Genomic DNA, 12,115 nt, shown 5'->3' on the forward strand with positions numbered 1-12,115 from the left:
TCTATTTGCACACAAGAAGCTGGTTTAAAAAATTATTTAATTCCCTGTAATGTTTTATGTCTCAGAAGCACATCTCAGTGGCATCTAAATTAAATTGTTTCTCATAATCAGTCACCTGGAGCATGTCTACATCAGAGCAAATCTACTGAGCCCATCTACATTTTAGTTATGGACACTGATCAAATAAGTCATAGGGCAAGGACTGCACACATATAAATAAGTCACTGCTAACAGCACAGAAACAACCTCCAGGTAAATAGTAACTTGCAGGACCAAATACCCACCCTTGCTTATCAGCACTGAGCAAGCAGTCTACATGCCTGCCAATATTTCAGCTACTGATTTCTTAATAATTTAGTACATGGATGTGTAAGAGTCAGAGACATTTTACACTTTTAAAGGTAAATGTCAAACCCTACATGAAATCACATAGTGTAGTATTTGAAAATGGGTCCTCTTATAACCAGAGGCATGCAGAGACCAGGGAAGTGGCAGGCACTGAAGGAAAGGGAGATCACTGTGAGCTCTGAAGTTATAATACCTGCTCCTGAGCAGCTAGATGTGGGGGACAAGGGGAATGACAACCCAGAGGTGCTGGAAGATACCTGGTATGTATATGAAAATACAGTATGCTGGAAAATTTGGGAGGCAACAAACAAGTAAAATGTTTTCCAGTTCTGCACAGACTGAAATCTACTCTCTGATGCAGCTGATGTGCTTTCCAGTACAAATGGTTAATATGTCCATAACTCCTGCTCTCCACGTGCTTGTGCGAGATTTATTTAGTAACTGTGTCTACACTGCACTAATTTATTACACTGGCACTCCTCCTGAAGGAACGCTGTCCACAGCACAGGCAGCACTGCTAACTCTGAAGCACAGCCCTCATTAGTCCCAACAGAGAGGCTAAGGAAACTGCCCAAGCCCTGCAGGCTCCAAAAGTGAGCTTTGGGCACACTGGCAAGGAAACTCTGATTGCTCTTGGAAAACCTGTTAAAAGTCTAAATAGAATAATTAAGTTCCAGTGAAGTGAATCTGTTATTTTCTACCAAATACTTATTTCACTTCAAAAGTAACCCTGATGAAGAGCAGAACCCTGAGTTTAGCATGCACCTGGATGTGTACCAAACATCACAGGAAATGTGTTCTGGGGAACACATTGAGGTAGAACTGGGGGCAGGTGGGCCCTTAACACAGTGTGCAGGAGACTGGACAAGTTCCCTGGCTTTTTCTGTGCCAAGCTGAAGCCACAGACTAACAGCAAACAATCCAAAGTTCACTTGTCAAATGTTAATGCTGAGTACAATTGTCTTCCAAGTCAAAACTGGAAGAGGATAGAAAACTCAGGGGGCTGCTGAGCTCAATGTTTAAATTACTCTACTCTGACATAAAGTCAGCTTTTCTACAGCAGATACATATATGGATGCAACACATCCAGCATCCAAGATTCAGGCATTTGGTACGAGCAGACACCACTCTGGGTCTTTATTTGAAGCAGGAAGATGCCTGTCACCCTACTGTGCATTCAGCAATGCAACTGTCTTCATCTCCAAGGGTCTCCTTGGATGCAATTCAATGACAACACTGGCAACTGCAGGACAGATCATGTAACAGAGACCTTTGTTAGATCAAAGTAACTGCTCTGCGGCTTTATATTCAAGGAATTCACACGTCAGTAATACCTTCAAGCTAACATCAGTCCAATAGATTCTGTTATCAGAGACATCGAAATCCAGAGCAGATGCTTCCTTGACTCCAGTAAGAGGAATAGCAACATCATTATTATTGGTTTCAAGGGAAATCCTATGAATTGCTGCTCTGCTTGTGAAAACTAAGAAGGCTTCAGGAATGATGCAAGTCTTCATGTCACTCAACAGCTCAAGGCCAATGGGACAGGCACACCTGGCCTCCTGGGGTGTAAAGAAACACAGGTGGCTGCAGCCTCCATTGTTCTCTGCGCATGAATTAGTTCCTTTGAAAAAATAAATAAACAAAACAACAAACCAGAACAGGTATTAGTGCATTGAATTAGTTCCTTAAAAAACCAAAAAAAACCCCAACAACTAAACCAAAACACATATTAGTGCATTGCAAAGGTAAAAGGGAAAGGGGAGCACAGGAGGTTGAGCAAAAACATAGTATAACTTTCCAAAATAAGTTAACACTATGAATTGTCAGCAGGGAATTCTTAAAAAAAAAAAAAAAAAAAAAGGCACTCCATATGGATTCTTCCTGTCTACCCAGGATTACAAAGCTGGGCCTATCCTTCCTATTGTACAAATACCATCTACAAACAGATCTTTCTTGTCTCCACAAAGATTAAATTTGTTCACTGAAGACAGATCATTAATTAGCTACTTTTCCCCAAGTACTCCATCTTTGTATCTCTTTGAAACCACCAGCTTTTACAAATGTTCAGTGATACAAAAGGGTGAGAAAAGAGCTGGATAATCGCAATTCTTTTCCACCTGTTTAATTTAAAGCTGAGAAGAGTCATTAGCAGAAGCAGTTCCAACAAGATCAACACAATCTCACACTTATTTTTTCATGTGATGGGGATGGAATATGTAGGGGAAAGTAAGGACCAACACATACATGAGTGCCTCTCTCCATCTGCTGGAGCCAAGGATTTAGGTATTTTAAGTGTGTCACCACACACACAAAAGAAATTCTCAAAGATCAGTCTCAACCACGGCTCCTCTCATTTTCTCTATTTTAGGGCATACGTATTTCAGACTGATGCCATTTCTCCATTGTGACTCTTCTCAGTAATTTTAACAGCTGACTAATGAATCTGTTTATTGCTATGCCCAAATTCCAGCGTTCCTGGTAGCTGCAAAATCTGCGGTGCAGTGAAGCCAGGAGGTCCTGTGACACTTGCTGCACAGTGCCAGGGGAGGACCTCAAACACAGGCTGCACCTTTCAGAGATGCAATGGAAGGACATGGAGATCCAGCTGCTGATACCTTGCTAAGGGCAAGTTTTAGTTGTTAAGATTTAGGTATAACTGAGATGTTAAGAGTTAACATTTAAGTGCCACATGCTTTGGGGCAGTGTTGCAATGGTGACTGACTGTGCCTATATAACTCAACAGTGAAAAGAATTCTGCTAACATCATGGGACTTTGCTCTGGAAGGAAAGAGCAGCAGGAAATAGAGCATTTCTCTGAGAATGATTCCTGTAGCACAGAGCAATAAAACCCTCATAAAAACTGAAAGAGTGTAGTGAAAGCTCTGGAAGATTTATGTCACTAAAAACTGGAAGCAACTTCTTTTGCAACACTGTATTTCCCCAACTTTAGAAACTATAGGTGTCATTTTCCTTTCAAACCCATGAGGTCACAGTTATTCTCATTACAAGTGATCAACAGCTGTTTAATGAAAGCAAGGCCATATAAAGACTCCTGGAGACCCATGCTATGTTGCCCATGCTTACCAAATGCCTTGGTGACACTCGTTGCCTTAAGGCCCATTAAATCCGGCAGCTGATCAATAATGATGTCTCTGCTGGCCTTTATCTTGTGAACTCTTTCAATGCTTCTTCTCTGCCAGTCAGTCCAGTAGATGTAGTCCCCCAGCAGCGTGAACCCAAATATGTGTGGAAGCTTGTCTTCTAAGAGGGTTTTCCTCATTGTTCCGTCAATGTTTATGACCTGTGGGATGCCCAAAAAAAAAAGGAGAAAATAATCTTCTCTAATGTGGGTACAATTAAAACAGCAATATCAATTGTATTTTGAATAGCTACTGCTATGCAAGTAGCTCTTGATATTCCCAGCATATCCTTTCCATGATCTGTGATTGAGATTTTAAATAATCTCCTCTTTGCTGTTATTTGGAAATTGTTTATTCAGATTCATATTAAACCTGTACCTTGTAGGTGATTATGCTCTCTTCTCCATGCAGTGCTTCTATTTTCTTGTGATTTAAGGATCTAGCTTTTACATTTCTAAGTGTTAGAGCAATAACTATCTTTTATTACAAATATGTGTAACTATTGTAGTGTAATATGAAACCATAAATGCCTTAATTCTGGCAGTCAAAATCAACCATCACTTTTACCACAATTTTACTAGAGTTGTAAGGCTCTGTTCATATACAATAAACAGCAGAAGCATCTGAAATTACTTTTTTTTTTTACATGACCAATGACAATTATCACATCTTTCTAAACTAGCACGTGGATTTCAGTACATTCATGCATAAGTTTCAGTAAGTTTATTTTAAATCCAAATAAATTTAAGAACGAAATCTCCACTTTAAAACCTTACAATACTCTACAGATTTTTGAAAACAGTGTGCATTTTGATTTGATTAGCCATAAATGAAAGTAATTTCCCCAAGCTGAGCCTGTTTTGCCTATGACAAATAACTGCCTATAAGTGCTGAGTGATCTCTCCCTGTCCTTATCTTGATCCACAAGCCTTTCATTGCATTTTCTCTGCCCTGTCCTGCTGGGGAGTGGAGTGCCAGAGCTGCTTTGGTGGGCACCTGGCACCCAGCCAAGGCCAACCCACACGAGGGACACGCACTGGATTTTCCAGCTGCCGCCAGCCCAACAGCAGAGGTGAGCAGTCAGCCACTGCTACAACTGCACCCACCTGTGCCCTGCACAAAAATCAGCCCTTTAACAGCAGTGAGTTTGAGCAGAGGCTACAATGTACACCCCTGGACTCCTTCCAGACAAAAAGCCTCCTGCTGGAGACAGTTAAAAATAACACTGGCATTCCTGCAAACCAAGTTTCAAGGGAGCTTTGTATCTGCCCATCAACTTACTTGATGGAGTAGCAGAGAATGAAGATTAATATCTTTTTATTCTGTTAAGCTAAATAGAGTACATAAAAAAAAAAAAAAAAAAAAAAAGCAGTATCGGTGGTTAAAAGCCAAATGGTTCTGCAATTATGTCATTACATCATGTCCAGGCAGACCCTAAAAGCTCACTTATTTAGAAGTGAGATCTCTCAGTCCCACAGGCAATACTGCAGGTTCAAAAGTTCGTCACACATACTCAGGTGCTGGAGCCAATCTGGTGCCACACTTAGAAACAGCATCTCCCTCACAACACTGTAGCAGCAGGATGAGGACGAAGCTTCCACATTTCCATCTACCTTTACAGAAATGGACAGTAGAAGTATAATCCAAACACTAGAGCTGCTGACTGAAATGTACAAGGGAAGACTGAATCCAAGGATACAGACACATTTATTGAAACCCATGCACATCTGTGGATGCTGCAGACAACACCAAGCTGCAGAACTTCAGGAATCTCATGAGGTTCAACAAGTGCAAGATGCTGCACCTGGGTCAGGGCGAACCCTGGCATTGACACGGCTGGGTATGATGGGATTGAAAGCAGCCCTGTTGAAGATGTGGTGAAAAACATCTCCATGGGCCAGCCATGTGTGCTCCTGGCCAGGAAAGTCACTCATATCCTGGGCTGGATGCAAAGCAGGGTGGCCAGCAGTAGAGAGAGGTGATTCTCCCTCTCTGCTCTGCTCTGGGGAGGCCACACCTGGAGGCCACACCTGCAGCCAGCTCTGGGGTCCCAGTATGAGAGAGACTGAGAGCCAGTTCAGAGAAGGGCCATAAAAATCATCAGGAGGCTGCAAGACTTCTGCTGTGAAGAAAGGCTGAGGGAGTTGGTGTTCCTCAGCCTGGGGAAGAGAAGAGAGACCTTACTGGTGAGACCTTACTGCAGCACTCTCAAATTATACACTGTTCAACACAGTGGGAAAGGAGGTGGAAATGTGGAATCAGACAGCAATAACATGTTTAATAGCTTGTAGTTTGGTTAAGAAAATGATGGAGTAAATGTTTGCTCTCTCTCTCTCCCAAACATTCCTCCCTAATACTACAGACAGAACACCTACAAATGCAAGCAGGCTTCCCTTGGATGCAGAAAGGGCAGCTCTGATTTGGAGGATTTTTCTGTGCTGAGAGCAATTGAGCCATCTAAATGGTAGTAACTTCATGGCAACAAGCAGGAAATGCTAACTCTCCCCCTGAGATGGTATCATAGCAGGAGCCAGGGCAAAGCTTGAACAGGGAGGTGTCACATGCAGGTCAATAAAGGTACATTTATACAACCTTTACTTCAGATTTTGCTGCCATCCACCTTCCCAGAGATCCAGCTCCACTCTAGCATATCAAGTGAAACCACGAGGACTCAAAGTAAAAATCTACAAACAGGCCCCACCATATGGCCAAAAGCACCACTCCTGCTATTAAATCAGCACTTCCCATTTCTTCAAAGGGACTGGAATAATCCACTAAGATCTTTACCCTCTCCTTTCCAAATTCAAATATCTTCTCAACTCAACAGACCACTAGAAGCCTGTGGAAATAGCACATCATGTAAATATTTACCATGTTGTTCTTCTGCTGGTGATATTGGGACTGCAAGAACCTTTACAACATACATGTACAACATGGAGGAAAGACAAGAAAAGATAATAAAATACCATATTAACTCATCTTTTAATATCTGACAACCAAGATCTGCTGACTTCAGACAAAAGGGAAGACTTTAAGGTGCAATCCTTATAATTTAGCACAAATTGACTAGAATAGGCTTTATTCTACTCAGGGTTTTCTTTCCCTCTCTGTAAGTGATAAATGGATCTCAAAGGATAAATGAAACACTAAATGTGTTGTGCTTTACACATGAAACACTAAAAGCTCCCCTTGAACAGCGTCACACACTGAAAGCCCCTGATTAGTCTCAAGACTTCAATGACAAATGTCCTAATGAGGCCTTGCCAAGCTCAGCTAAAATCTGTTGTGGGCAAAGTGAAATCAACATCAAACGCCTTAATGAACTGAATTACACAAAAAACACAAGAAGGTGGTAAGGTGTGATTTTTTTTTAGATGCTGCTGCAATGTATGCAAAATGATTTTACAAATATTTCTAAATATAACACTCAAAAGCTCTTGGTTCTTTGAAGAAGATTAAAGTAAAATAATGCAATTAAATTCTACACATCAGCATGATTCATGTAGTCAAACTGTATTTCAGGTGCATCTATGAAAAACCAGCTATTCAGCATAGACACAGGACATCTTTCGACAGAAAAACAAAGAGACCTCTAAGACCATACCCCTCTATTTCAGTCACTAAGATGAAACAAAATTTATTTGATTGCTAAAGACAAAGACGCAGTCAAATGGAAATCAATTCTTGGGCTGAGCTGAATCACTATGTGAGCAGACACAGCAGCTTGGCAACAGTAAAGTGATATGACTGGCAATTTCAGGGGACTCATGTGGTGGGCCTGTAGCTCTGTGAGTCTTGCAGGTCTTGTGGAAAGCTGCACTTTTGCTGTGAGGGTGCCTGAGAACTGGAACAGGCTGCTCAAGGAGACTGTGGGATCTCCACCGTTGGAGCAATTCCCAAGTGATCTGGTCATGGCCCCCAGCATCCCCTCCAGGTGACCCTGCCTGAGCAGGGCGTGGGCCAGCTGAGCTCCAGGTCCTTTCCCACCTCAACCCTGCTCTGAATGGCTTCTAAGGATTCTCACCAGCAGGCTCTGGAATGGCACCTCCAGTGAACATAGCCAGCCTTCTCTAGCTCAAGAAAGAACTTGTGAGACAGATCGGGTAGGTAGCATGGAAAAGAAAACAGGAAAGTCAGCAGGGAAAGAAAAAGACAAAGAAAAATAGAACTACATAGAAAACTCCTATGGGTAAGAAGCCTGCCCCAAAAAGAGAAGAGTGAAGCAGCTGTGAGCAGTCTGTACCACAGTCTATATTCAGCTGAGTGTAAGCCATTCATTAATATTTCCAACAGCTGAAACACAGCCACCTTTCATCAATGCTTTGGGATAAAAGAGTGACTTGTTAATAACCCACAAACCAACCCAACCACCTACAAAGATGACAAATGCAACAGAATATAAATCTACAGAATAAAAAGCGGTACTTCATAGTGATCTCCCCTTTTCTCTGGAAATAATATAAACAAAACACATTGTTATCCTTGTGCTTATATTACTACTATGTGAAGCAGTTATTTATTCGCAGTGGTGATCTGTTCATATTTTTCCACAAGAAATCACCATTACACCTAGTGTTCTCTTAGGACTTCACAACATTTTTTAGCTCCACAGAGAGTACTGCATTTTCAGACAGACTTTCCAAAATACAAGCACATGAAATAGGCTCTAGCAGACACTGATAGATGGATGATCTTCTTGTTGGAAAGGCCATGTTAACAAGACTGTGATTTTGAACCTACTTATGTTTTATAAGCCTCTTCTAAGAGTAAATAATGTTCTCCATGAATTACATCAGCCTGACATTTCCAGAAATTTTTCTGCTCAGAGGATAGCAGAGGATTAAGGGTGCAGCTGGTCAATTCTGTAACCTACCTCTCATAGGCAGGAACACAATCACATACTTAAAAACTACTAAAAGGGGGAAAAGTTAAACACGAAAATAATTTATGGCAACTAGTGGCTAGCCCCTAAAGCATGCAGAAACTACTGAATTAGTATTCCAGTTTTATTTTTAGGTAGAAGCTGCTTATTTAATGCACCTGAGGGAAATTTTACCTTCAGTAAATAGTTTTTCATTCTCAAATTCTGACCACTGTGAGCTTAAAGGGACATGCAACAACTCTGAAATTTAGCTAACACTCATTATGAAAACAATATGCCTTTCCAACTTCTAGATATCTGGTCTGGGAAAGGTGAAGAAGAATTTAAACTTTTCACAGGAGTATTTCTAAAATTCATGTATCTTAATTTTTCTCTCATGATTTCCCATTTCTTCCAAGGGACTAGAATAATCCAGTAACATTATCTTTCCATCTTCAAACATTTTCTCACCTCAACAGACCACTGGAAGTCTGTGGAAATAGCACATCATGTAAATATCTATCATGTTGTTTTTCTGATGGTGATATTGGGACTGCAAGGACACCTGTAATGTACATGTACAGCATGGAGGAAAGGCATGAAAAGAAACACAATGAGCTTGATATGAAAAAAGAGTTGTGGTAAACTTTTGAGTCCAAAAAACCAATCAGCAATTTCAGCAGCCAACTGGAATTTCTTAAAAAGTCAAAAGGATGCCAAAAATAGCAGAAACAATAGATCTTGACACAGAAAGTGGCACCAATACTGGTCAATCTTTCCCAAGAAAAACCTTTCTCCTGTCCAATGTTACCATGCTTAACATTAACTTGCAACGAAATACAAAGATAAGTGTAGTATGTACTACTGGTATTTTAATTCTTTTTGTTTCCATGCCCCAAAATAGGTGGATTTTAGTGGTTTTTTTTCAAAAATAACCTTTTATGTCACAGCCAATGAGAGGTTCCTGCACAATTGATTGAGAAACACTGGTCGAGTCATGCCCCCTTACAATGCAGGGTCTCCTGCAGTCAGCCTCTGTCCACAGCAAACTGAGATTCAGCTGCTGGTGTTTTGTCCAGCACAGTGGGACCTCTTGCTCGGAGCTCAACTTCTTAGCATTGCCCCGGAGAATCATAACACATTCTTTTTCTCAGCCTCACCACAGTGCAATTATCTGAAGTCACTTGTAGCTCTTCACACCGTGCTAGGCACATACAGTGCTTCAAGGAGCACAGCAATGATCCCCTGTGCCCTAAGTCACCACAAGTCTCATGCACAGAAATTCCACTGGAAAGCCAAGGTTAAACAATAGACCCTAGATTAGCTGGTATGTCCATTTATGGCACTACACCTGGAAGAATGGATGTTTTTATCCTCATTTAACAACCTATCAGCAAAAACCAGGATTCAGTTTTAAAGAGGTGGGGATGGGAAATATGTATTTTAAAAGTAATTATTTAATGGCAGTTATTTCCCTCCCTGAAGGGCAGCACAACTGAAAACCTGCTACTACAGGAGACTGAATTTACAAGAGAAGGACAATGAAACACCAGTAACTGAAAACAGTAACATTTTCACTGTTTTGAATTGTTTTTTTCAAGGATGTTTATTTCTAAAGGAGTTCTTTCTTTAGCAGACAAGCAGCTGCTCCCATGGCAGCTCAGGCTAGAGCAAGAATGATGGAGTAGTAGATGAAACCAATAAAGCATTTCATGTGAGCCACAAACACAGTCCTCCAACAGAGTATTTTAATATGGGCAAAGTCAGAAATGCTGACAACTCAACTCGTATCTCCCAAGCACCCAAACTATATGGATCAACTGTTGCCCTGCCATGCCAAGGGAAAGCCCCTGAGCTTAAAAATAATTGAAATATGAGAGAGCTATTCAGGTAAATAGCATATGCACACCCAGCTTCTCTTCTTCTGTAGATACCTGGTTTGGTTCACTGTTGGAGTTAGAAATTAGGACCAGATGGACTTTGGCCTCAGCACACATGCACTTTTAAAGGTCTAACTCAGTAATTTAATAGTAAGTCCTGAAAGGAGCAAGAGGCAAAGCTTACTTAGAAAGAAAGGCTAGAAATGATCATCTGAGGAAAGTATTTCCTATCTTCTGATACTAATCAGGAGGAGAAGAATCTCCAGATTGGAATCCTCAAGGCCCCTGAGGTCAAATATGATTTTAGCAGTACTCAGGCTCTTAAAGGAAAGAGAGGGATCACAGGAGATCACCAGCTACACCCACTGCTCCTTGCCAGGGTCTTACAAACATCTCCTCAAACAATACAGCTCTCAAGTGTAAGAGGAGAGAAAGCTTGAAATGATTCATGCCAACCCAAAACTCACATTAACAGCAGAGAGAGTTTGCTTCTAGACTGGACATGACATTTCTGGTTCATAATACTTTCAAGAGATAGAGAAATAAGAGGTGAAAGGCCAAGCCAATGCTGTCCAATACTCCAGCCTTTGAAGGAACTCCACCAAATATGAAATCCATATGCAGCTCTGAGCACAACAGCATCCAGCCTGGATGCAACTTCCATCTGTTAAAGCAACTCAAAACTATAGAATGTTAAGGGTTGGAACATAAAGACATCACCCTACAATGCACTTGTTCATCTTTATCTATGGCATAACACTGCTGATTTTTTTTTAAAGCTGTATAAAATCACATATTCAAAATTAAACAAAACTACTTGCAGTTGTGCTATCAATCTGCTTGCCAATACTTGTACAGAAACTTTTCAATTAATCAGAAACACATACTCAAGCTTTACTTAAAACTCATGGACCTTCTGACAACAAAAAAGCTTTAAGGAATCACTGGTAAGCTACCTATAAGAACACACACACACACAAAAAGTTCTGCATGAAATTCCTGAAATTCTGAACTAAGGCTTAAACAAAACAAACAAAAAAAAAACCAGTTCATCTCAGTAACACAGAATGAAGGCAATGCAAACTTTTTTCTCATTTCTTAAGGAACTAGAGACAAGTCTATTCTCAGCCTAGAAGAAGTCAATGGCAGAAATGAAAGATGTTGCAAGGGTATTCACAGAAGTTTCCTCAGGAGTCAGATACCCAATATTAGAAATCATATTCTACTGGAAAATTAGTTTAAAGCTGTTTCTGTGAAAACAGTTACATAATCAAAGAATATTTCCTGAAAATACTTTTGCATAAAAAGAAAAAGGAATCTTGGGATTTTTTCAGCCAAGAAAAACTGAAGCATGGTAATTCGAACAGTATTATTTCTTCTCAAGTTAGTACCCCTAGAAATGCATATGAAGACTTCCAGCTCTCTTTATTTGCTTCTAGAGTGTTATGTGAACACAAGAAACTGTTTCTCCTGGATCTCATTGATACCAGTAAAACACTATTTGATATGCCTAGGAAAAAGCTCTTAAATTTGATTCTCCTCTTGCTTTGGATTAAAAGCTACAAAAGTCAGTGTTGTTCCACAGGTATCTAAAAAAAGTGTTAAATCTTCTTTTCCCCAGGTGAATGCTTGGCTCCACTTGAGAAAACTGAAGCCAGCAGTAAAGTTTTAAAATGTTTGTTCCCTCTCTTAACACAGCTGAGATTATAAATTTATTACACAATAGCCCAGCAACTTCAGGATCATTTTCAGCCACTGGAAGAGACAGTTCAAGAACCTCTCCTACACATCAAACTTTGCAGCTTGCTCTCATTTCCTCCTCTGCCAGCACATGCCTTTTTGTGGCTGTACAGCCAGACAGACTAAGAATTTGAATTAAAACC

At 40.5% G+C, this 12,115-nt stretch overlaps 1 protein-coding gene across 1 annotated transcript in view; it reads right to left on the reverse strand.

Annotated features, from left to right (window-relative positions):
• LRP5 (LDL receptor related protein 5) overlaps positions 1-12,115 on the reverse strand; it is a 124,565-nt gene that overhangs the window by 22,601 nt on the left and 89,849 nt on the right. The window contains exons 8-9 of the mRNA XM_058025962.1: positions 3,436-3,652; positions 1,683-1,972 (exon numbers count right to left, since the gene is read on the reverse strand). Of these exons, the coding sequence (XP_057881945.1) occupies positions 1,683-1,972; positions 3,436-3,652 (507 nt within the window). The remainder of the gene's footprint in view (positions 1-1,682; positions 1,973-3,435; positions 3,653-12,115) is intronic.

Source organism: Melospiza georgiana, chromosome 6 (genome assembly GCF_028018845.1).
Source record: "Melospiza georgiana isolate bMelGeo1 chromosome 6, bMelGeo1.pri, whole genome shotgun sequence".
Lineage (NCBI taxonomy): Eukaryota > Metazoa > Chordata > Aves > Passeriformes > Passerellidae > Melospiza > Melospiza georgiana.